Source organism: Mobula hypostoma, chromosome 3, assembly GCF_963921235.1.
Source record: "Mobula hypostoma chromosome 3, sMobHyp1.1, whole genome shotgun sequence".
NCBI classification, from domain to species: Eukaryota; Metazoa; Chordata; class Chondrichthyes; order Myliobatiformes; family Myliobatidae; genus Mobula; species Mobula hypostoma.
The window spans coordinates 210,999,058-211,026,424 of NC_086099.1; the positions used below are offsets into that span (position 1 = coordinate 210,999,058).

Genomic DNA, 27,367 nt, shown 5'->3' on the forward strand with positions numbered 1-27,367 from the left:
CTGAGTGTCCTCATAATCTAATCTAATCCTGGTGAATTTCCCCTGCAGCTTGTCCAGTGCATCCACAATGGTGTGGCAATTGGAATTGCACACAATCCTCACGGTGCAGCAAAGAGTGTTATCATAGAGTAACACTTTACAGTACAGTGACCTGGGTTCAATTCCTAACGCTGTCCATAGGAGTTTGTTCATTCTCCCCGTGACTGCCTGGGTTTCCTCAGGGTGTTCGATTTCCTCGCACATTCCAAAAGATGTACTGGTAAGGATTAGTAAATTGTGGGTAAACTGTACTGGTGCTAGAAGCATGTCAACACTTGCAGGCCGCTCCCAGCACATCCTCGAGTTGTTGGTCATATTTCACTGTATGTTTTGTTGTTTCGAAGTACATGTGACAAATAAAGCTACTTTTTAAAATCTTTAATCTTTAGGTTTAATTGGTGTTTTGTAAAGTTCCAACACCTTATCCCAGCTTTAATATTCTATGCTCTGACCTCTGAAGTTCTACTGTATGCAGTTCTGGTCTCTTTATTTAAGGAAAGATATACTGGCTTTGGAGGTGTCGCAGAGGAGGTTCACCAGATTAATTCTGAATTAGTCAATGAGGAGAGATTGAGATGCCTAGGACTATACTTGCTGGAATTCAGAAAAATGAGAGGGGACCTTATAGCAACGTATAAAATTATAGAGTGATAGATAAGATAGAGGCAGGAAAGACGTTTCCACTGGTAAGTGAGACTAGAACTAGGGGACACAGCCTCAAGATTTGGGGGAGTGGACTTAGGGCAACTTTTCCCAGAAAGTAGTGAATTTGTGGAATTCTGTGTCCAGGAAAGCAGTGGAGGCTACCCTAGTAAATTTAAGATAGAGTTGGATAGACTTTTGCATAGGAGGAGAATTAAGGGTGATGTGGAAAAGGCAAGTAGATGGAGTTGAGCCATGATCCTATTGAATGGTGGAGCAGGCTTGACAGTGCAGACGGCCGACTCCTGCTCCCATTTCTTATGTTTTTACGAGGACGAGCATGCCATATGCCTTTCCCACCATCCAATGGATCCCGATCAGTATGTTGAGAAATCGATAAAGGAGCTGGCTATTTTATATCTTGCATTGGACAATCCGAAAGGGTGAATTGTTTATCTGGTTGCTAGGGGTCTCTAGCAAACAGTAACCATGGTATCTTGAAGTTTCATACAAAGGGTTGAAAGAATTTAGTTCAATCAGGAATCAACTGTTAAATAATAAAAAGGCAATAGAAAGCCAATGAGGTGTGAGTTAGTTATTGATAAGAGTAATATGTTGAAGTATATGAGAGTAAGCAAGCAATGGTTAGTAGAGTAATAGAGTGATAGAACACTACAGCACAGAAACAGGCCCTTTGGCCCATCTAGTCAGTGTTGACCATTAATCTGCCTAGTCCCATTCACCTGTGCCCAGACTGTAGCCCTCCATATCCCTCCCATCATCTACCTATTGAAATTTCTCTTGAATGGTGAAATCGGCCCCGCATCCACTTGTGCTGGCAACTCGCTCCACGTTCTCAGCACCCTGAGTGAAGAAGCTTCCTCTTAGACATTTCACCCTTCACTCCTAATGCATGGCCTCCAGTTGTAGTCGCACCTAACCTCAGTGGATAAAGCCGGCTTGAATTTACCCCCCTCTATACCCCTCATAAATTTGTATATCTCTGTCAAATCTCCCCCGAACCTCTAATGTACAGTGAAAGATGATAAATGTATTAATTAATCACAAATCATCACTTTAGCGCAAAATAAAGTAAGTGTTCGGACATGGCAATCATGAAGTTATACGGTAACACATATTGCATAAAAAGTTGGAGGAATTCAGCAAACCAGGCAGCATCTATGGATAGAAATAAACCGTCAATGACCCTGAAACGTTCACTGATATTTTTCTCCTTAGGTGCTGCCTGAGTTCATCCAGAACATTGTGTGTGGTACTCTAGATCTCCACCATCTGCAGAATGTTTATGAATTTATAGTGTTAGGTGGAAGGTAAATACTTAGATAGCTAAAACATGTGTTAAGCCTGAGTTTTGGGCAAAAAATGAGAATTCTGCATTGGTGAATTGAGGCAAGTATGAGAGTGATTAAATAAAAATCACTTAATTATGCAAAAAAGCAAAAGGTTAGTGAAAGTTGCTGGGCTCACTTTTTTTCTGGGCGGCTCAGGCCAGAGGACTGTGAGTATTGGTGTCAGAGCCCTGTGGAAGTCAGGAGATTAGGCAAGGCCAGTCTCTTTGGGCTGTGCAGGCATGGAAAGTGTCGTTGTCAGCACCCTAACCTCAGCTGCAAATAAAAGGAGGTTAGGCTCAAGCGGAATTGACTTTGTTGGGGCGGCCACTGATAGAGTGTGAAGGTTTTGGCTTAACAGGCTTCGGTGCGAACCGGAGAAGACACAGTCCATCTAGTTACGGGCTACCATCAGATGCTTGTGTGCTTGGGGGACATTCCCAAAGCTGCTGTGATAACCACGTTTGGCGTCTTTGAGTTTCTGCGCATGCTGTTTGGGCTGAAAATCCAGCACAGACTTTCCAAAGGCTGATAGACTCCGTATTAAAACACTTTGACTTTCTTTTTGTTTCGCTATATGACATACTTGTCGCCAGTGCTTCCAAATCCAAACACGTATCTCATCTCCGCACACTTTTCGAGCACTTAAGCCAACACAGATTGAATATTAACCCTGTTAAATGCAGGTTTTGGGTAGTCAACCATTGACTTTCTCGGTCGTCACATCTCCTCAGAAGATGCAAACCCTATCACATGAATAGTATCAGCTATTATGGATTTCCCACCACCCCACACAACCAAAAAACTACAGGAGTTTTTAGAATTAGTGGATTTCTATCACTGCTTCATTCCACGAGCTGCAGAACTTATGTTCCCCCAGTATAGTGTGATTAAAGGCAAGACAGCTAATCAAGTGCTTGACTGGTCAGTGGACATGACCAGGGCATTTGATGACACCAAACAAGCTCGCTACTGGCACATCTGCTCCCCAACACACCTGCAGCCATTACTACTGACACTTCTGACTATGTTGTGGGTGCTGTGCATGAACAGTTATAACCATATAACAATTACAACATGGAAACAGGCCATCTCGGTCCTTCTAGTCCGTGCCGAACTCTTACTCTCACCTAGTCCCACCGACCTGCACTCAGCCCATAAACCTCCATTCCTTTCCTGTCCATATAGCTGTCCAATTTAACATTAAATGACAGCATCAAACCTGCCTCAACCACTTCTGCTGGAAGCTCGTTCCACACAGCTCTGAGTAAAGAAGTTTCCCCTCATGTTACCCCTAAACTTTTGCCCTTTAACTCTCAACTCATGTCCTCTTGTTTGAATCTCCCCCACTCTCAATGGAAAAAGCCTATCCACGTCAACTCTATCTATCCCCCTCATAATTTTACATACCTCTATCAAGTCCCCCCTCAACCTTCTACGCTCCAAAGAATAAAGACCCAACTTGCTCAACCTTTCTCTGTAACTTAGGAGATGAAACCCAGGTAACGTTCTAGTAAATCTTCTCTGTACTCTCTCTATTTTGTTGACATCTTTCCTATAATTCAGTGACCAGAACTTTACACAATACTCCAAATTTGGCCTTACCAATGCCTTGTACAATTTTAACATTACATCCCAACTCCTATACTCAATGCTCTGATTTATAAAGGCCAGCTTACCAAAAGATTTCTTCACCACCCTATCCACATCAGATTCCACCTTCAGGGAACTATGCACCATTATTCCTAGATCCCTCTGTTCTACTGCATTCTTCAATGTCCTACCATTTACCATGTATGTCGTATTTCGATTAGTCCTACCAAAATGTAGCACCTCACATTTATCAGCATTAAACTCCATCTGTCATCTTTCAGCCCACTCTTCTAACTGGCCTAAATCTCTCTACAAGCTTTGAAAACCTACTTCATTATCCACAACTCCACCTATCTTAGTATCATTTGCATACTTACTAATCCAATTTACCACCCTGTCATCCAGATCATCAATATATATGACAAACAACATTGGACCCAGAAAATCTCCCTGAGGCACACCACTAGACACCGGCCTCCAATCTGACAAACAGTTATCCACCACTACTCTCTGGCATCTCCCATCCAGCCACCGCTAAATCCATATTACGACTTCAATATTAATACCTACTGATTGAACCTTCCTAACTAACCTTCCGTGTGGGACCTTGTCAAAGGCCTTACTGAAGTCCATATAGACAACATCCACCACTTTACCCTCGTCAACTTTCCTAGAAACCTCTTCAAAAAATTCAATAAGATTTGTCAAACATGACCATCCATGCACAAATCCATGTTGACTGTTCCTAATCAGACCCTATCTATCCAGATAATTATATATACCATCTCTAAGAATACTTTCCATCAATTTACCCACCACTGACGTCAAACTCACAGGCCGATAATTGCTAAGTTTACTCTTAGAACCCTTCTTAAACAATGGAACCACATGAGCAATACGCCAATCCTCCGGCACCATCCCCGTTTCTAATGACATTTGAAATATTTCTGTCAGAGCCCCTGCTTTTTTTTTTACACTAACTTCCCTCAAGGTCCCATGGAATATCCTGTCAGGACCCGGAGACTTATCCACTTTTATATTCCTTAAAAGCGCCAGTACTTCCTCTTCTTTAATCATCATAGTTTCCATAACTACCCTACTTGTTTCCTTTACTTTACACAAATCAATATCCTTCTCCTTAGTGAATACCGAAGAAAAGAAATTGTTCAAAATCTCCCCCATCTCTTTTGGCTCCGCACATAGCCGTCCACTCTGATTTTATCCCTCACTATCCTTTTGCTATTAATAAAACTGTAGAAACCCTTTGGATTTATTTTCACCTTACTTGCCAAAGCAACCTCATATCTTCTTTTAGCTTTTCTAATTTCTTTCTTAAGATCCTTTTTACATTCTTTTTATTCCTCAAGCACCTCATTTACTCCAAGCTGCCTATATTTATTGTAGATCTCCCTCTTTTTCTGAACCAAGTTTCTAATATCCCTTGAGAACCATGGCTCTCTCAAACTTTTAATCTTCCTTCTCAACCTAACAAGAACATAAAGATTCTGTACCCTCAAAATTTCACCTTTAAGTGACCTCCGTTTCTCTATTACATCCTTCCCATAAAACAAATTGTCCCAATCCACTCCTTCTAAATCCTTTCGCATCTCCTCAAAGTTAGCCTTTCTCCAATCAAAAATCTCAACCCTGGGTCCAGACCTATCCTTCTCCATACTTATATTGAAACTAATGGCATTGTGATCACTGGACCCGAAGTGCTCCCCAACACATACCTCCGTCACCTGACCTATCTCATTCCCTAACAGAAGATCGAATGCTGCTCCTTCTCTAGTTGGTACCTCTATGTATTGCTGCAAAAAACTATCCTGTACACATTTGACAAACTCCAAACCATCCTGCCCTTTTACAGAATGGGTTTCCCAGTCTATGTGCGGAAAATTAAAATCTCCCACAATCACAACCTTGTGCCTACTACAAATATCTGCTATCTCCTTACAAATTTGCTCCTCCAATTCTCGCTCACCATTAGGTGGTCTATAATACACCCATATAAGCGTTACTACACCTTTCCCATTCCTCAGTTCCACCCAAATAGCCTCCCTAGACGAGTCCTCTAATCTATCCTGCCAAAGCACCGCTGTAATATTTTCTCTGACAAGCAATGGAACACCTCCCCCTCTTGCCCCTCTGATTCTATCACACCTGAAGCAACGAAATCCAGGAATATTTAATTCCCAATCACACCCCTCCTGCAACCATATTTCACTAATAGCTACAACGTCATATTTCCAGGTATTAATCCATGCTCTAAGCTCATCCACCTTTCTTACAATGCTTCTAGCATTAAAATAGATGCATTTAAGAAACTCTCCACCTCTTACTCTCTGTTTATCCCTAATGGTGCAAACAACTTTGTTATCTTTTTCTTCCTTCTCCCCTACACCTTCGGTCTGAGTGCTCCCATTCTCTGTCCCCTGCCTATCCTCCCTCACACACTGTCTACTAGCTTTTTCTGTTTGTGAAATAACCTCCTCTCTCCTAGTCTCTTCAATTTGATTCCCACCCCCCAACCATTCGAGTTTAAAGTCTCCCCTGTAGCCAGTGCAAATCTCCCTGCCAGGATATTGGTTCCCCTAGGATTCAAGTGCAACCCGTCCTTTTTGTACAGGTCACACCTACGCCAAAAGAGGTCCCAATGATCCAGAAACTTGAATCCCTGCCCCCTGCTCCAATCCTTCAGCCACTCATTTATCCTCCACCTTATTCCATTCCTACTCTCACTGTCACGTGGCACAGGCAGTAATCCCAAGATTACTACCTTTGCGGTCCTTCTTCTCAACTCCCTTCCTAACTCCCTATATTCTCCTTTCAGGACCTCTTCTCTTTTCCTACTTATGTCATTGGTACTTATATGTACCACGACCTCTGGCTCCTCACCCTCCCATGATCAGAAACATCCCGGACTCTGGCAACAGGGAGGCAAACTACCATCCGGTTCTCCTGATTGTGTCCACAGAACCGCCTATCTGACCCCCTAACTATCGAGTCCCCTATTACTACTGCCCTCCTCTTCCTTTCCCTACCCTTCTGAGCTACAGGGCCAGACTCTGTGCCAGAGGCACAGCCACTGTTGCTTCCCCCGGGTAAGCTGTCCCCCCCCCAACAGTACTCAAACAGGAGTACTTATTGTCAAGGGGCACAGCCACTGGAGTACTCTCTAGTACCTGACACTTGCCCTTCTCCCTCCTAACCGTGACCCACTTGTCTGCCTCCCATGGCCCCGGTGTGACTACCTGCCTGTAACTCCTCTCTATCAACTCCTCACTCTGCCTGACCAGACAAAGGTCATCGAGCTGCAGCTCCAGTTCCCTAATGCGGTCCCTTAGGAGCTGCATCTCGGCGCACCTGGTGTAGATGTGGATGTCCGGGAGACTAGGAGACTCCAGGACCTCCCACATCCGACACCGAGAACAGCAAGCTGCCCTCACACTCATATTTCCCCCTTTCCTCAAATAACAGGAAAAACTGAAAACCAAACCTACTTTGCCTTGCCCATTTCTGCCTAAGCCCATTGAGCCAAAGCCCTTAAGCCTTCACTCTGCTCCCAGCTCACTCCGCTGCCCGCTGTATACGGCTGTGTTCCTTTTAAATCTTCCGCGCTTCACTGCCCGACGTCACACGCCTGCGCAGTCCTGCCTCTCTTAACTCCGATGAAAGAAAGAGAAAATCAAAATGCCTTCCGCCGCATCCCGTTCCGATTCTCACACTTCCTTCTCCGAAAACAGAGCTCATAATGTTGGTTTTAGTGAATTCTGGGTGGGGGGTGTGTAGGGTAATGTAATTGGTGGAAACAGAGATAATTCACAACCACTGACATTGAATTGGGATTCACTTTAACAGTCTGGTCTGACATGATGACATAGTCACTGTGAAGTTTGGTTACCACGCTTTGTGTTCAGGTTTTGAGGTACAATAAATGAGTTGTTGCAGTTTTTATTAATCGGAAAACACCTCATGCTGTTTTATATATGAAAACCTCCAGAGACAGCGTGGCTTTGTGCATGGCAAGTCATGCCTTACCAACTTGATTGAGTTTTTTGACAAGGTGACAAGAGAGAATGATGAGGGTAGGGCAGTGGATGCTGTCTATGTGGATTTTAGTAAGGTGTTTGACAACGTTCATTGTGGGAGGCTAATCCAGAAGATTAAGATGGATGGGCTCTGTGGTGAATGGGCTGTTTGGATCCAGAACTGGCTTGTGCATAGATGACAGAGGGTAGTGATCGAAGGGATTTATTTAAGCTGGAAGTCTGTAATTAGTGGAGTTCTGCAGGGATCTGTGCTGGGACCTCTGCTGTTTGTAATGCATATAAATGACCTGGATAAAAATGCAAATGCATAGTTAGTAAATTTGTGGAGGATACCAAGATGGGTAGAGTTGTGGATAATGTAGAAGATTGGCAAAGAATACAGCACAATATAGACCAGTTGCAGATACGGGCTGAGAAATGCCAGAGGGAGCTTAACCCAGGTAAGTGTGAGGTCTTGCACCTTGGTAGGGCAAATGCAAGGAGACAATACACTGTTAAGGGCAAGATCCTTAACAGTGGACCCCAGTGGACCAAAGGTGGTTAAGAAGGCTTATGGAATACTTGCTAATATTATTTGGGCATTGAGTTCAAAATTCAGGAGGTTATGTTGTAACTGTATTGCATTCAGTTCTGGTCATCCCACGACAGGAAGGATGTTGAGGCTTTGGAGAGGATGCAGACGACGTTTACCAGGATGCTACCAAGTTTAGATGACATGTGCTATCACACGAGGCTGGGTATAAACTTGGGGTGCTTTCTCCGGAGCGTCAGAGGCTGAGAGGGTATCTCATTGAGATTTACAAGATTATGAGAGGCATAGATAGAGTGGATAGAGAGTATCTGCATCGCAGGGTTGGAATGTCTAATTACAGAGGGCATGCATCGAAGGTGAGAGTGGCTAGGTTCAAAGGTGAAGTGTCAGTTTTTTATTCAGAGGGTGGTGGATGCCTGCCTGGAATGGACTGTCTGGTGTGGTGGTAGGGCAAATATATTAGAGGCCTTCAAGAGACATTTGGATAGGCACATAGATGTAAGGAAGATGGAGGGATATGGACATCGTGTAGGATTAGTGTTTGGGTGTTTTTGATTTGCTTTTTAGCTAGTTTGGCCCGACATTGTGGGCCGAATGGCCTGTTCCTGTGCTGTACACTTCTATGATCTTCTATGGGACAGGAGAAGTTAAATTGGGCAATAAGGGATATTCTAAGAAATTAACTATTTTGTGCCTGTCTTCATGGAAGAGAACATTATAATACTTCCTGAAGATAATGGAAAACAGATGCCACATGAGTGTCTGCTGTGCTCAGATTTAGCATGTCATCTAAAACTTTAAAAACTTCTATAGATGCATAGTGGTGAACATTGTAACTGTTTGCAACATGGTCTGGTATAGAAATACTAATGCCCAGGAATGAAAACTTCGTACTCAAGAAGTTATCGATACACCCAGTCCATCACAGGAAAAGCCTTCCCCACCACTGAGGGCATCTACAAGGAGTGCTGCCTCAAGAAAGCAACATCTATCAAGGATCCCCGCCATCCAGGACATGCTCTCTTCTTGTTGCCACCATTAGGAAAGAGGTTCAAGAGCTATGGGTCCCACAGCATCAGGTTCAAGAACAGTTATCACTCTTCGACCATCAGGCTCCTGAACCAGCATGGATAACTTCATTCACCTCAGCTCTGAACTGATTCAAAAAACTATGGACTCACTTTCAAGGATTCTACAACTCATGTTCTCAGTATTATTTATTTCCTTACTTATTGACTTTTTAAAAATTTTCACAGTTTGTCTTCTTTTAGACATTGGTTGTTTGTCATTCTTTGCGCATAGTTTTTCATTGATTCTATTGTACTTTGTTCTACTGTGAAGGAGAACGAATCTCGGCAGGTTATGGCGATTTTTTTAATAAATTTACTTTGAACTTTGAATATTATGCCAATGCATCCACGGCAAGGCAAGTTTCCATTTATCCTATCAGTTCTGTGACATGTTCAAAGTTCTAAGTAAATTCAGGTATTATCAAAATACATATACGTCACTATACATAGCAAATTCCTGCTGCTGTCTGTAAGGAGTATGTACGTTCTCCCCGTGACGGTGTGGGTTTCCTCTGGGTGTTCTGCTTTCCTCCTATAGTCCAAAGATGTACTGGTTGGTAGGATAATTGGTCATTCTAGATTGCCCTGTGATGAGAATAGGGTCAATCAGGTGATAGCTGGGTGCTGCGGCTCAAAGGGCCGGAAGGGCCCATTCTGCGCTGTATCTCAATGACAACAAACTCAATAACCATAACAGAATTAATGAAGGACCGCGACCAACACGGCAGACAACCAGTGTGCAAAAGAAAAACAAACAATGAAGAAAGAATCAAAAAATATTGAGAAAATGAGATGAGGAGACCTTGAAAGCAAGTCTCTAAACACAAAATACTCTGCAGATGCTGAGGTCAAAGCAACACTCGCAACACGCTAGAGGAACTCAGCAGGTCAGGCAGCATCCGTGGAAAAGATCGGTTGATGTTTCGGGCCGGAACCCTTCGTCAGGGCTGAAGAGGGAAGGGGCAGAGGCCCTATAAAGAAGGTGGGAGGAGGGTGGGAAGGAGAAGGCTGGTAGGTTCCAGGTGAAAAACCAGTAAGGGGAAAGATAAAGGGGTGGGGGAGGGGAGGCAGGGAGGGGATAGGCAGGAAAGGTGAAGAAGGAATGAGGGAAAACACAATGGGTAGTAGAAGGAGGCGGAACCATGAGGGAGGTGATAGGCAGCTGGGGGAGGGGGAAGAGTGAAATAGGGGCAGGCAAGGGAGGGGGAGGGAATTACCGAAAGTTGGAGAATTCTATGTTCATACCAAGGGGCTGGAGACTGCCTAGACGGTATATGAAGTGTTGCTCCTCCAACCTGAGTTTAGCCTCATCATGGCAGTAGAGGAGGCCATGTATGGACAAATCCAGAGTTGAAGAGGGTGGCAACCGGGAGACCCTGTCTGTTGTGGCGGACGGAGCGGAGGTGCTCGACGAAGCGGTCCCTAAATCTGCGTCGGGTTTCACTGATGTAGAGGAGGCCGCACCGGGAGCACCGGATGCAATAGATGACCCCAACAGACTCACAGGTGAAGTGTTGCCTCACTTGGAAGGACTGTTTGGGGCCCTGAATGGTGGCAAGAGAGGAGGTGTAGGGACAGGTGTAGCACTTATGCTTACAGGGATAAGTGCCGGGTGGGAGATCCGTGGGGAGGGATGTGTGGATCAGGGAGTCGTGGAGGGACCGATCCCTGCGGAAAGCGGAGAGGGGTGGAGAGGGAAAGATGTGCTTAGAGGTGGGGTCCTGTTGAAGGTGGCAGAAGTTGCGAAGGATAATGTGTTAGATCCGGAGGCTAGTGGGGTGGTAGGTGAGGACAAGGGGGACAAGGCAGAAACTATGGGTCTACCGGGACAGTCAGGGTATGGATCTTGCAGAGGAGGTAAAACCGAGCGGTACGGGGTGTGGGAATTATGAGTTTAGTGGCTGAGGATGGAAGGTCTCCAGAGTTGATAAGGATGGTGATGGTACGGGAGACAATGGTTTGATGTTTTTTGGTGGGGGCCTATTCCAGAGGTAAGTAAAAGCAGGTGTCAGAGAGCTGCCATTTGGCCTCAGTGAGGTAGAGGCCTGTCCACCAGACTACTACAGCACCACCTTTGTCAGCGGGTTTGATGGTGAGGTTGGGATTAGTGCGGAGAGAGTGGAGGGCTGTGCGTTCAGAGGGAGTGAGGTTGGAACAGGAGAGAGGAGTGGTGAAGTTGAGACGGTTGATGTCCCGGTGACGGTTGGAGATGAAAAGATCGAGTGCAGGTAGAAGGCCCAGGCGGGGTGTCCAGGAGGAGGAGGAAGAGGGTTGAAGACGGGAGGAGCGAGTCTCTAGATTGTGGGAACAATTCAGTTGATGAGGCAAGTGAAGCTGGATGAAGTTACCTCCTCTGGTTTAACAGCCTGATGGTCGAAGGGTAATAACTGTTACTGAACCTGGTGGTGTTGGTGCTGAGGCCTCTGTACCTTCTTCCTGATGGCAGCAGTGAGAAGAGAGCATGACCTGGGTGGTGGGCATCCCTGATAATGGATGCTGCTTTCCTGTGGCAGTGCTCAGTGTAGATCTGCGTGATGGTATGGAGGGCTTCACACAGGATAGACTGGGTTGTACCTACTTTTTGTAGGATTTTTCATTCGGGGGCTTTGGTGTTTCTATACTAGTCAATATACTCTCCATCACACAATTATAGAGGTTTGTCAAAGGTTTAGATGTCATGCCAAAACATTGCAAACTTCTAAGGAAGTAGAGGTGCTGACGTGCTCTCTTCATAATTACACTTATAGTCATAGTCAAAGTCATACTTTATTGATCCCGGGGGAAATTGGTTTTCGTTACAGTTGCTCCGTAAATAATAAATAGTAATTGAACCATAAATAGTTAAATAGTAATATGTAAATTATGCCAGTAAATTATGAAATAAGTCCAGGACCAGCCTATTGGCTCAGGGTGTCTGACCCTCCGAGTGAGGAGTTGTAAAGTTTGATGGCCACAGGCAGGAATGACTTCCTATGACGCTCTGTGTTGCATCTCAGTGGAATGAGTCTCTGGCTGAATATACTCCTGTGCCCACCCAGTACATTATGTAGTGGATGGGAGACATTGTCCAAGATGGCATGCAACTTGGACAGCATCCTCTTTTCAGACACCACCGTGAGAGAGTCCAGTTCCATCCCCACAACATCACTGGCCTTCCGAATGAGTTTGTTGATTCTGTTGGTGTCTGCTACCCTCAGCCTGCTGCCCCTGTACACAACAGCAAACATGATAGCACTGGCCACCACAGACTCGTAGAACATCCTCAGCATCGTCTGGCTTATGTGCTTGGGCTCAAGAAAATTCCTCTGAAATAATAACACCAAGGAATTTAAGGTTGCTGACCATGTCCACCTCTGATTCCCCAATGAGAACTGGCTCCGGTTTCCTCCTGCTGACGTCCAGTGAGAGGTTGTCATGACAGCACTCAGCCGCGTTTTCAATCTCTCTCCTATATGCTGATGCATCACCACCTTCGATCTGGCCTACGCAAGTGGCGTCATCTAGAAACTTGAATGTGACATTGGAGCTTAACCACACAGTCGTAAGTGTAGAGCGAGCAGAGCCAGGGGCTAAGCACACAGCCTTGTGGGAGATTGTTGTTGCTGATCTACACTGACATGTGAGGAAATCGAAGATCCAATTGCACAAGGAGGTAATTAGGCCAAGGGCCTTAAGCTTATTAATTCATTTTGAGGGGATTGTAGTATTGAATGTGAGCTGCGGTCAATGCAGAGCATCCAAATGAATGCATCTTACTTGTCCAGATACGCTAGGTTTGAGTGAAAAGCCACTGACGCGGCATCTGCTGTGGACCTGTTTCGCCCTCAGGCGAATTGGAATGTATCCAAATTGCATCTTGAAAGCTTTGATCAAATCACTGCTAATTTCCAGAGAATGTTGACTTAATTTGTGCAATTTCTTTTTACATCATTGTTGCATATTCATGGTGTGCCCCTTCTAAGATGTGGTTCCCCAAACAGATGTTAGTGATCCATGCATGGCTTAACTAGATCTTTATGCAGCTGTGAAATGCTTTCTACCATCTGCTACATTAAATATAAGGACCAGAATCCCATCATTTTTTCATTATTTTGTGTTCCTGATTTCTATGTTCATGAACTTCTTTCACCCATCTCTACATCTACTTAGGAATAATCTGCCCTTTCAAGTTTCACTTTACACACAGTATAAATATTAGAAAATCCACTCGCCGCTTTTCTGCCTAATTGCCTATCCATTCTCAAATCACCATATGCTACCCTCAGATTAATTTTCTTGCAGGCATTCAGAGTAGAACAAAGAAATACGGTAGAATCAATGAAAAATGCACACAAATAAAGGTGGACAAACAACCAATGTGCTAAAGGATACAGACTGTGCAAATACAAAAAAAAACACAAAAATAACAATCAATAAATAATAGCACGAATTTGAGTTGTAGAGTCACTGAAATTGAGTCCGTAGGTTGTGGACTTATGGTTCACAGTTTGCAGGAAAGATGAAGAGCACACCTGGAGTATTGTGTGCAGTTTTGGTCCCCTAATCTGAGGAAAGACATCTTTGCCATAGAGGGAGTACAAAGAAGGTTCACCAGATTGATTCCTGGGATGGCGGGACTTTCATATGAAGAAAGACTGGATGAACTGGGCTTGTACTCGTTGGAATTTAGAAGATTGAGGGGGGATCTGATTGAAACGTATAAGATCTTAAAGGGATTGGACAGGCTAGATGCAGGAAGATTGTTCCCGATGTTGGGGAAGTCCAGAACGAGGGGTCACAGTTTGAGGATAGAGGGGAAGCCTTTTAGGACTGAAATTAGGAAAAACTTCTTCACACAGAGAGTGGTGAATCTGTGGAATTCTCTGCCACAGGAAACTGTTGAGGCCAGTTCATTGGCTATATTTAAGAGGGAGTTAGATATGGCGCTTGTGGCTATGGCTTGTGGCTCGAAGGGCCGAATGGCCTACTCCTGCACCTATTTTCTATGTTTCTATGTTTACCAGGCTGTTGGCTGGATTGGAGGGTGTGAGTTATAAGAGGAAACTGGACAAACCTGGGTTGCTTTCTCTGAGGAGTTGGATGCTGATAGGAAACCTGATGAAAGTTTAGAAAGCAATGAGAGGGTATCATGGCCCAAAGGGCCTGTCCCAGTGCTGTACTGTTCTATGTCCTATGACTGGTTCCTGTTTCCATAATTTCCTTACGACACAGAATGACTCCTCTAGGCCAATCAAGTCAATGCTGGCAGAAGTGGCAACCTCATTGTCAGACTAACGTGGATCTTCTCCTACAATCAGTACACATAATGGTTTTAATTAAAGGTAAATACATTTATTATTTCTTCATATATTATTGTATCCACTGAAGGACAAATAGGACCTTGCTTTAAAGTCACAGCAACCAAAAAGAGGCCAGAATGCAAGTGTCCCTTGTTGCTGTGTGGCTGATCTGGGCCTCAATCTCAAACCCTTGAGATAGGCCACACACTATGACTCTGCATCAAACTGGAGCTACACTTGAAATAGGCCATACACCATGACTCTGTACCAGACTGGAGCTACACTCGAGATAGGCCACACACCATGACTCTGTACCAGACTGGAGCTACACTCGAAATAGGCCACACACCATGACTCTGTACCAAACTGCAGCTAGACTTGGCCGATCTAAGATCAAACCAGAGACCAACACTCTGTAAAACTGCCTACAGTAGTGGGAGCCTTCAGTATCCAGGTATGAGTACTATCAATCAGCTCCCCAAGCCATCACAAACTGAGCCATACTGTAACTGTATGTACAGTATAGCATAGTTTCAGGACCTCACATCTCCCAAACTCTGATGCGATCTGTTCAATTCGATTCAAGTTTGATTGTCAATCAACTATACATGCATACAGCCAAACGAAACAGCATCCCCCAGGGCCCAGGTGCGAAGCACAGTACCACCAGTCACACACAGCACAAGGCATATAAAGCACATATGGGTTTGCAGTAAAATACAGTCACACAAAAAATATAGTCCAAGCCCCGAATCCATGAATGTTACAGCAGTCTGTAGTCAAACATAATATGGCTTGTCTTCTGCTGAGCGAACACGAGAGGACAGCACCGACTCTATCCTGTATATGGTGGCACACTGTCCCCTGGCACACCGGTGGACTGCACCAAGTCCAGCACCTCCCTTCCGGGTGATTACAGACACACAACACCACAGCCTGAGGCTCAGTCCACACCATGACCGAGGCCGCGCAGGGGTCAGTGAATCAGACTTCCAGCATTCCACCTCAAGAATGTCCAACACCTGCATGGATTTTGCCCGTTTTCCTTGTGACCACGTGGGTTTGTTCTAGTGCCCTCCTGCACCAAGCAGAGGTGTGGTTTCATTGGCCACTGTAGATTGTCCCCAGTGCGGGTGCGTCGTGGAATTGTTGGAAATGAGGAAAAAATAGATTGCAGGGAATGTTAGTGACAGAGCCTCAGAACAAGGCCCAGGTCAGCACGCTAATACAGCACTGAGGGTCAACTACATGGGAATTGATTTTCCTTCCCGGTCAGCGTCGTCTTTCAGGCTAAATGACTTCCTTCAGTATCTTAAGCAAAAATGGAAATATGATACAGTATATAACCTTGCAAGGAAGGACAAAGTAAATACAAAGGCTAAAAACCAAGGCCAGCTGACATTCACTTTATCAATGGTTTCAACACAGATCTATTACAAAAGACAGGACAGAGAAGATGAAATTTTAATAGTTTTCATGGTTGAAAGGGTTTCAAGAAAGTGGTTTCACACTTGGACTCTTCCAAGTAGATCTATATTAAAAAGAGGGGCTGGTGAAACTGCTACATTTACTGCCTCTTACAAGTGGTTCTGAACAGAATTAGAGAATAAAGAATTTATACGCTTGAAAGGCAATAAATTCTGCCTCACCAGCACAGGGTTATAACTATATAATTCTAACTCAATTCAGGATCAAATGCTAATTCTCACTGTGGCTGTTAAGTTCTTGTAACACTTACTGTTAAAAGCTTAGGGTGTAACTTTAATAGGGGTGAATTTGTATGCCAAATAAACCAGTTAACTCACTGTCCTGCACGCAAGCAGACAGCAGTAGCACTGAGGAGGGTTGAGGGAGGTGAGGAAGGTTTACTGGGCACAATGGCTGTGGAGTGCAGTTTGGAGTGGTGCCGAGGACAGATAAAAATGGGAATGAGACAGGAGGGTTCGGTAGGTGCAGGGGAAGATGAATTAGAAGGGGAAGGAGGGGAGGTATAGAGGATATTGGGGGGAGTACGGATGAAGGACTTTATGCCTGAGGGAAGTGTGTTCATACTCTCTTAGAGTCACAGAACCAGGTCCTTCAGCCCTACCACTCAGTGCAAACCTTCTATTCTGCCTAGTCCTAAGGACCATAGCTCTCCTTACACTCTATTCTATGCATTTATTCAAATTTCCCTTAAATGCTGAAATCAAAACTGCATCCACCAATTCTGCTGGCCGCCTGTTCCACACTCTCATCACCCTCTGAGTGAAGACGATCTCTCTCGTGTTCCCCTTGAATGTTTCACCTTTCACTCTTAACCTATTACCTTTAGCTCCAGTCTCAACTAATCTCAGTGGAAAAAGTCTGTTTACATTTACATAAGAGATTCTGCAGGCGCTGAAAATCCAGAGTAACACATACAAAATACTGGAGGATTCGTCAGGTCAGGCAGCATCTAACGGAAGGAATAAACAGCCGAAGTTTTGAGCAAAGACCCTTCATCAACCTGATATCCCTCACAATTTTGTATAACTCCTTAAAATCTCCCCGCATTCTCCCATGTTTCAGTGAATAAAGTCCTATTCTATTCACCTTTTCCCCATAACTCAGGTCTTCAAGTCCCGGCAACAAGCATGGAAATTTTCTCTTCACTCTTTCAATATTATTGATAACTTTCCTGCAGGTAGATTACTAGAAATGCAACCAATACTCCAAATTAGGCCTCACAATGTCTTATGCAACTTCAACACAAATTCCTGTACTCAATACAATATGTCTTCTCCTGAGCTTCTTTGTAAAGCACTGTGTCTGAAAAGTACTAAGTTACTGATTTCCTTTCAGACTGCTGTAGTGCCTTTATTTTCATGGTTCCTAGAGAAAAGGCAGCTGTGGTTCTGACAGATACAAAAACACAGCACATGGTGTAATAAAGACTTCAACTCTGGCTCATTAACACAAGAAAGTCTGCAGATGCTGAAAGTCCAATGAAACATACATAAAATGCAGGAGGAACTCAGCAGGTCAGGGAGCATCCATGAAAATGAACAAGGAGTTGATGTTTCAGGCCGAGACCCTTCCTTTCCAGTTCTGATGAAGTGTCTCGGTCTGAAACGTCAACTGCTTCTTCATTTCCATTCCATGGATGCTGTCTGACCTGCTGATTCCTGCAGCACTTTGTAGTGGCCTCTCGGGTGCCAATCAAAGGTGTTTTTTTCTTTGTTAAATGTGTTTTTTTTATGATCACAAGACTATATTGGACTCCAAGAACTTCTGATACAGAAGGTCTACTCCATTAGTAAGCTGCTTGTGGATCAGAGTAACCAGCTGGCTTGTCAGAGAAGGAGCCAGCTGGGATGTCAGAGGAGCTGGCCTGATGTTGAAGGAAGCAGTACAGGTATCGGAGGAGCTGGCTCGAGTGTTTGAGGAGCTGGACTGGGTTTGGGGGAAGCTGGTCTGGGTGCAGACCATTGCTGTCTGCTACTCAAAGGCACTGGCATTGGTGCACAAAGGTGACTGTAGTGTAACTATGGGTGATTGGCTTGGACGGTTCTCTTGCAATTGCAAAACCCTGTTGAGCATTGATAATATAAGATGCCATCGGCTTTGTTTGGTGGGGAGACAGGTGGCGTGGGAGCTGTGTAGCCTTGGTTGTAGTGAGGACTAGGCCTCAAGCCGTGGGCTTGCCTGCTGCTGCAGTTCAGGTGAGGAGACACTAGAGGCAGTGTAGCATGGCATCCGTGCTCGGTTGTGGGGGGGGGGGGGTTGCCTCTCCTGTTGGTACTGCCCTCCAGTGTTTGATCATTTCAATGACAGGCTGGATTGCTGGGAACTGTACCATCAATTTACAGGCCATGTCTCTCAGGATCTTGGACCATATACAGTATGTTTTATTTTGCGTGACCGTTTTTTTGCTCACTGTTTTGAAATTGCTGTGTATATTTTGCATCTTGGTCCCAGAGGGACACAGTTTCATTTGGCTGTATCAATGTATGGTTAAATGATAATTAAGCTTGATTTGGTTTTGATTTTGGATTGGTATCTGATCCCCTTTCTCAAAAGAGTAGATTGTTGCTTTACTCATGACTTGCTTTTACCATTCCCGGAGACTTACATTTTTTGATGAAGTTCATCGTATGTCAAAATCTGCGTCACGTCCCAGTTACCGGAGGTGATGGATTGCAAGTTATCGATACTGTTGTTAACCTGGAGAAAGAGGTAAGAGAATCATATTTATTACATGTCTGAGTCAGTCCCATTCAGCGCAAACTCTTTATTGATTATTTACCAGTGACGTCACACATTTATCTAAAGCTTTGCTCTTTCAAAAATTCTTCAGCTTATGTAAGCAGATCTTACTGATACATTTAAACCATAGAGCATAGAAACAGACCCTCACCCACTTTCTCCCCACCCTGTTCCCTCCTTTACAGAGGAGGAGGCGTTTGCTATCCTGAGGCAGATCGGGGTGAATAAATCGCCAGGGCTTGACAAGGTGTTCCCTTGGACCCTACAGGAGGCAGGTGTAGAAATTTCTGGGGCCCTAGTAGAGATATTTAAATCATTCTTAGTGACTGGAGATGTATTGGAGGATTGAAAGATACCTAATGTTGTTCCACTGTTTAAGAAAGGCTCCAAAAATAAACTAGGAAATTATAGGCTGGTGTGTCTGAAACCAGGTGTGGGAAAGTTAAGGACTAGATATATAAGTAGTTGGATAGACGTGGACTGATTAAGATAGTCAGCATGACTTTATGCATGGTAGGTCATGTTTAACCAATATTATACTGTTTTTCAAGGAAGTTACCGGGAAAATGGATGAAGCAAAGCAGTGAATGTTGTCTACATGGACCTTAGCAAGGTATTGACAAGGTTCTGCAGAGGTGGTTGGTCAAGAAGGTTCAGTCACTCAGCATTCAAGATGCGGTAGTAAATTGGATTAGACATTGGCTCTGTGGGAAAGAGGGTGGTGGTAGAGGCTTGCCTCTCTGACTAGAGGCCTTTAACTAGTGATGTGCCACAGGGATCGGTGCTGGGTCCTTTGCTGTTTGTCAGCTATATCAATGATCTGGATGATATTGTGGTTAACTGAATCAGCAAATTTGCAGGTGATACCAAGTTTGAGGGTGTAGTGGACAGTGAGGAAGGCAGTAATGGCTTGCAGAGGGATCTACATCAGCTGGAAAAATGGCAGATGGAATTTAATGCCAACAGGTATGAGGGGTTGCACTTCAGTAGGACCAACCAAGGTAGGTCTTATACAGTGAACAGCAGGGCACTGAGGAGTGTGGCAGAACCAAGGGATCTGGGAATACAAGTTCATAATTCGTTAGAAGTGGTGTCACAGGCAGATAGAGTCATAAAGAACGCTTTTAGAACAATGGCCTTCATAAATCAATGTATTGAGTACAGAAGATGGGATGTTTGTTGAAGTTTTATAAGACATTGGTGAGGCAGTTTTGGTCACCTACCTACAGGGAAGATGTAAACAAGGTTGAAAGAGTACAGTGAAAATTTACAAGAATGTTGCTGAGTCTGGAGGACCTAAGTCATGAGAAAAGATTGAGTAGGTTAGGATTGTATTCCGTAGAACATAGAAGACTGAGAGGAAATTTGATAGAGGTATATAAAATTATGAGGGGTGTAGGTAGGGTTTTTCAGCGCAAGAGGTGTATATGAACTCGATTTCAATGTTGCAGAGAAGTACAGGGGCGGTAGGGGTATGGAGACCTATGGTCCTGATGCAGGTCGAGGGGAGTAGGCAGTTTAAATGGTTTCAGCACTTACTAGATGGGCTGAAGGGCCTGTCACTGTGCTGTACTCCCCTATGATTCTATGACTCTTCAACTGCCCATCACCCACGCACACTTCCCATTGGTTCCCCTCACCCTACCCCTCCCCAACTCCATGCTCCACCTTCCTGTCAGGTTCCATCATCTTCAGCACTTTTGTCTCTTCTACCAATCATTTCCCAGCTTCTGGCACCATTCCCACCCTCCTCCTTCATCATCTGCCTATCACACCACCCCCCTCACCTGGATCCACCTAACATCTGCCAGCTCTTGCTTCACCCCTTCCCCTCACCTTTTTACTCTGGCTATCTCTCCTGTAAATTTTAGTTCTGGTCGGATCTCATCCCAAATCATTGACTGTCCATTTCCTTCCATAGGAACCTGCTGAGTTCTTCTGGTATTTTTTGTGTTGTCCATTTACAATAATATTATTTCATTCCCCTTGCCTTTTGATTAATTCCCCACACATCTACCTAAACACTAAAGGGCACTTTATGGTGACTAATTAACCTATCTTTGAGATGTGGGAGGAAATGGCGCCACCTAGAGGTGAATATGCAGATTTTATACACACACACACACACACACACACACACTCACACACACACACGCACACCACCTCAGATCGGAATTAGACCCAGGTCACTGAAGTGGTGAGAAAGCGGTTCTACAAAATGCATTGCCCAAACTGTAGGGAGTTTTCCCGTAAGTTGAATAGCTAGGAACTATGCTGTTATTTTACAATCTCTTTGCACTTAAATCTGCTGTAACAAATCCTGGTTTTCAAATAACCCTGAATACTGGGAAACCTCCACCCACCCAGTGCTTTCTTCCACATCTTTTCATGTTGCGGACAATCCTCAGCGGTACCTTTGCTTAAGACTGGAAAGCTGGAGATGTGTCTCGTCACTCTCTGAAATAACTAATTTGTTTTAATTTGAAAATAAGCTTAAGGCATTTCATGTGATGGGCTGGAAAGGATATCTGTGAAAGAAAAGCCTTCAGAAACATATTCCTGTAATATTGTAATGGCAAATGCAATCAGCAATGTAATTAAAAGAGGATTTTAAACAGTAGTTAATTTCTTGTATAATGGGGGCAACACGGTAGTGTAGTGGTTAGCACAGTGCTTTACAGTACAGGTGACCCAGGTTCAATTTCTGCTTCTGCCTGTAAGGAGTTCGTATGTTCTCCCTGTGACCACTTGGGTTGCCTCTGGGTGATCTGGTTTCCTCCCACAGTCTGTTAGGTTAATCGGCCATTGTAAATTGTCCTGTGAAATCAGGAGATTACCAGGTGGCATCGCTCAAAGGGCTGATTCCACGCTGTACCTCAGTAAATAAATGAATAAACAGGTTAATGAAGTAGTTTGCATCAGAATATTTTGCGAGTATATTAACTGTGTCAGTCTCTCCCTGCAAGGATCATATTGAGAGTCTGTAGAATGTTTCAATGTATGGATTCAGATAGAAAAAGACAGGGAACGTGCCTCAGGAACGTCTATCATCACAGAGCCCACCATCTGGGCCATGTCCTCTTCTCATTGCTGCCATCAGGCAGGAGGTACACATGCCTGAGGACCCACACCTCGAGGTTCTGCAACAGTTCCTTTCCCACTGCCACCAGGTTCTTGAACTAACCTGAAAATCCCAAAATGTTACCTTGGACAACGTTCTGCTGTACTCTCTCACAGCTTGCACTAATGTTGTTACACTTGAGGGGTACTGTCAGAGTAATACAGGCGGGCTTTTTCCACTGAGGTTGGGTGAGACGAGTCATGGATTAAAGGTGGAAGGTGAAACGTTTAAGGGGAACATGAGAGGGAACAAGGTGAAACAGATTTTCCTCTGCTCTCCTTCCCTCTAATTCTTCCACCAAACATCTGGCATTGATGCTGCCTTGTCACGGACCCCACACGGAGGCAAAAGGGTCCTTTCTGTTTTCCCTTTCTGGCTCTCTTCGCATTTTTATGTCTCAAGTGACTAATAGTGAAACGTTAGTAAAATGTAAACGAGTACAAGAGCAGTGACAGTGAACCAAGTCGATCTGGCCTGTCCTTTTAAATTTGTCACATGATTGAAATAAAGCCCCAGTCACCCTACATTAAACCTTTCTTATGATAACAACCAAGAAATGAAACCTTGGAATAGAACACACAACACTGAAAACAGAACCTTCCTGCAAGGTACAGTCCTTTTGGCCCATGAGTTGCACTGACCTTTTAACTCACTCTAAGGTCAATCCAACCCTTCTCTCCTACATAACCCTCCATTCTTCTCGCATCCACGTGCCTATCTAAGAGTTTCTTAAATATCCCTAATGTATCTGCCTCTACCACCACCCCTGGCAGGGCGTTCCACGCACCCACCACTCTCTGTGTAAGAAACAGTCCTCTGACACACCTCCCTATCTTCCTGGTGGATGAAAATATCACAATGGCAGTGAAGGCAGAGGAAGGCTGCAGCAATGAAGGGTCCCCAGACCAGGCTACCGGACCTTGACCACAATCTGTCAAGGACTATGTAGTGGCTTGCCTGTGTATCAGCCTCCCCACGTTAAACAAAGTCATGCACAGGCATTCTCTGTTAAGGGAATCCTTAACATCCCGGACATGAGGATACCGGATCAGCCTGTACAGCAACCTGAGGACTCACCTTAGGAGAACATCATAGCTGCTTTCAGTGATCCTCCAATCACAATAAAATGATTACCTCTGGCATTAGTCATTTCTGCTGTGGATAAAAGTCCTTGCCTATCCACTCAATCTATGCCTCTTAACATTTTGTACACTTCTAACAAGTCACCTATCATCCCCCTTTGCTCAAAAGAGTAACGCCCCAGCTCACCTAACCTATCCTCATAAGAAAAGTTTAGCTTCTTTTTCAGGCACTTACTTGAGCAGATGACATGGCGATGTGGTAGAACTTTCCTCGTCCTCCCTGTGGATTGGGGCGAATGAAGAAGAACTTCCTTCCATCTTTGGAGAATAGAGGCGGTTCATTCTGTAATCAGTGAAAACATTTACCTGTGAGCACTGACACATGAAAGGACACACGGTAAAGAGTGAAAACTTACAACGATCAGAAGAGTTATTCCAGCAGTCGGGCAACATGAATGTTCCAAGATAATGGGTAGGAAGCTGAGTTGTCAGAGCTGAGAAGGAGAGGATTTGCGGGCTTTTTCAGATTTTTAAACGGCGAACCAATTAGGAGCGGAGGAGCTGAAGACAGCCGGTCAGGAGTGGGCTGAGTCAGAGTGAGACGACTTTGGCTCAACACGCTTCAGCTTACACAGGCAGAGGCAAGGATAGTTTCCGGTAAGTTGTTGTTTTGTTCTGTTTGTTCAGAGTAGAGAGAATGTCAGGCAGGATGTTGGAATGCTCCTCTTGCAGGATGTGGGAAGTCAGGGAGCCCCCTGGTGTCCCTGACAACGACACCTGCAAGAAGCGCATCCAGCTGCAGCTCCTAACAAACTGCGTTAGGGAACTGGAGTAGGAGCTGGATGACCTCCAGATAATTCGGGAGAATGGGGAGATTATAGATAGTAGCTACAGGGGGGTAGTTATGCCAAAAGGGCAGCACACAGGTAATTGGGTTACCGTCAGGCGAGGGAAGAGGAAAGGGTTCCCCTGTGGCCATTCCCCTCAACAACAAGTATACCGATTTGGATACTGTTGGGGGGGGGGGGAAATGACTTACCTGTGCGAGCTGTGGCAGCCGGATCTCTGGCACTGAGTCTGGTTCTGCAGTGCAGAAGGGAGGGTGGAAGAAGAGGACAGCGGTAGTGATAGGGGACTTGGTACAGAAAGGAGGTTCTGTGGTCGTGAGACTCCCAGATGGTTTGTTGCCTCCCGGGTGCCAGGGTCAGGGATGTCTCTAATCGCGCGCACAGCATTCTGAAGTGGGAGGGTGATCAGCCAGATGTCATGGTACACATCGGTACCAATGATGTAGGAAGAAAGAGTGAGGAGGTCCTGGACAGTGAGTATAGAGAGCTTGGTAGGAAGTTAAAAAGCAGGACCTCGAGGGTGGTAATCTCAGAATTGCTACTTGTGCTAGGTGCCAGTGAGGGTAGGAATAGGATGCTCTGGCAGATGAACAAGTGGCTGAGGAACTGGTGTAGGGGGCAGGGTTTCAGATTTCAGGATCACTGGGACCCCTTCTGGGGCAGGTGGGATCTGTACAAGAGAGATGGGTTACACCTGAACTACAAGGGGACCAATATCCTTGCAGGGAGGTCTGTTAGTGCTATTGGGGAGGGTTTAAACTAGATTTGCAGGGGGATGGGAACGAGAGTGCCAGAGCAGATAGTGGAGCGGGGGTGAAAATAAATGATGTTAAAAGTTCATGCAAAATCACAAACAGAAGGGTTGTGTAGTGGTGGTAATAATCTTCTAAGTGTGTCTATTTCAATGCGAGGAGTATTGTGGGGAAGACTGATGAGCTGAGGGCATGGATTGACACACGGAATTATGACATTATAGCACATTAGTGAAACTTGGCTACAGGAGGGGCAGGACTGGCAGCTTAATGTTCCAGGGTTTCGATGTTTCAGACGTGATAGAGGCAGAGGGATGAAGGGTGGGGGGGTGGCATTGCTAGTCAGGGAAAATGTTACAGCAGTGCTCAGGCAGGACAGATTAGAGGGCTTGTCTACCGAGGCCATATGGGTGGAGCTGAGAAACAGGAAAGGTATGACTACATTAATGGGGTTGTATTATAGACCACCCAATAGTCAGCGAGAATTGGAAGAACAAATCTGCAGAGAGATAGCAGACAACTGCAGGAAACAAAAGTTGTGATAGTAGGAGTTTTAATTTTCCACACATTGATTGGGATTCCCATACTGTTAAAGGTCTAGATGGGTTAGAGTTTGTAAAATGTGTTCAGGAAAGTTTTCCAAATCAATATATAGAGGTACCAACTAGAGAGGATGCAATATTAGATCTTCTATTAGGAAACGAGTTAGGGCAGGTGACAGAAGTGTGTGTACGGGAACACTTTGGTTCCAGTGATCATAACACCATTAGTTTCAATTTGATCATGGATAAAGATAGATCTGGTCCTCGGGTTGAGGTCCTAAACTGGAAAAAGGCCAAATTTGAAGAAATGAGAAAGGATCTAAAAAGCATGGATTGGGACAGGTTGTTCTTTGGCAAGGATGTGATTGGTAAGTGGGAGGCCTTCAAAGGAGAAATTTTGGGAGCGCAGAGTTTGTGTGTTCCTATCACGATTAAAGGCAAAGTGAATAAGAATAAGGAACCTTGGTTCTCGAGGGATATTGGAACTCTGATAAAGAAGAGAGAGATGTATAATATGTATAGGAAACAGGGAGCAAATAAGGTACTTGAGGAGTATAAAAAAGTGCAAAAATACTTAAGAAAGAAATCAGGAGGGCTAAAAGAAGACATGAGGTTGCTTTGGCAGTCACGGTGAAGGATACTCAAAAGAGCTTCTACAAGTATATTAAGAGCAAAAGGATAGTAAGGGATAAAATTGGTCCTCTTGAAGATCAGAGTGGTCAGTTATGTATGGAACCAAAAGAAATGGGGGAGATCTTAAATAGGTTTTTTGCGTCTGTATTTACTAAGGAAACTGGCAATGGAGTCAATAGAAGTAAGGCAAACAAGTAGTGAGGTCATGGAATCTATACAAGTTGAAGAGTAGGAGGTGCTTGCTATCTTGAGGCAAATCAGAGTAGATAAATGCCCAGGACGTGACAGGGTATTCCCTCAGACCTTGAAGGAGACTAGTGTTGAAATTGCAGGGGACCTGGCAGATAAATTTAAAATGTTGGTATCCACGGGTGAAGTTCCGGAGGATTGGAGGATAGTTCATGTTGTTCCCTTGTTTAAAAAAGGCTCAAAAAGTAATCCAGGGAACTATAGGACAGTAAGTTTGACGTCGGTAGTAGGTAAATTATTGGAAAAGGTACTAAGAGATAGGATCTACAAGTATTTGGATAGACAGGGACCTATTAGGGAGAGCCAACATGGTTTTGTGTGTGGTAGGTCATGTCGAGGAGGTTACCAGGAAAATGGATGTAGGGAAGGCAGTGGATGTTGTATATATGGACTTCGGAAAGGCCTTTGACAAGGTCCCGCATGGGAGGTTAGTTAGGAAGATTCAGTCGCTAGATATACATGGTGAGGTAGTAAGTTGGATTAGACATTGTCTCAATGGGAGAAGCCAGAGAGTGGTAGTGGAGGATTGCTTCTCAAGAGTGGAGGCCTGTGACTAATGATGTGCCACAGGGATCAGTGCTGGGTCCATTGTTATTTGTCATCTATATCAATGATCTGGATGATAATGTGGTAAATTGGATCAGCAAATTTGCTGATGATACAAAGATTGGAGGAGTAGTGGACAGTGAGAAAGGTTTTCAAAGCTTGCAGAGGGATTTGGACCAGCTGGAAAAATGGGCTGAAAAATGACAGATGGAGTTTAATACAGACAAGTGAGAGGTATTGCACTTTGGAAGGACAAACCAAGGTAGAACATACAAGGTAAATGGTAAGGCACTGAGGAGTGCAGTAGAACAGAGGGATCTGGGAATACAGATACAAAATTCCCTAAAAGTGGCATCACCGGTAGATAGGGTCGTAAAGAGAGCTTTTGGTACCTTGGCCTTTATAAATCAAAGTATTGAGTATAGGAGTTGGAATGTTATAGTGAGGTTGTATAACACATTGGTGAGGCTGAATTTGGAGTATTGTGTGCAGTTTTGGTCACCAAATTACAGGAAGGATATCAATAAGGTTGAAAGAGTGCAGAGAAGGTGTACAATGATGTTGCTGGGACTTGAGAAACTGAGTTACAGAGGGGTTGAATAGGTTAGGACTTTATTCCCTGGAGTGTAGAAGAATGAGGGGAGATTTGATAGAAGTATATAAAAGTATGATGGGTATAGATAGAGTGAATGCAAGCAGGCTTTTTCCACTGAAGCAAGGGGAGAAAAAAAGAGGACAGGGGTTAAGGGTGAAGGGGGAAAAGTTTAAAGGGAACATTAGTGGGGGCTTCTTCACACAGAGTGATGGGAGT

The 27,367-nt window shown here is 44.5% G+C and overlaps 1 protein-coding gene across 5 annotated transcripts in view; it reads right to left on the reverse strand.

The window, feature by feature from the left end:
* Positions 1–27,367, reverse strand: part of dpp6a (dipeptidyl-peptidase 6a) — a 1,586,533-nt gene that overhangs the window by 85,332 nt on the left and 1,473,834 nt on the right. For all 5 annotated transcript variants that reach the window (XM_063044436.1, XM_063044438.1, XM_063044435.1 and 2 more), the window contains exons 13-14: positions 23,222–23,329; positions 18,650–18,741 (exon numbers count right to left, since the gene is read on the reverse strand). In XM_063044436.1, the coding sequence (XP_062900506.1) occupies positions 18,650–18,741; positions 23,222–23,329 (200 nt within the window). The remainder of the gene's footprint in view (positions 1–18,649; positions 18,742–23,221; positions 23,330–27,367) is intronic.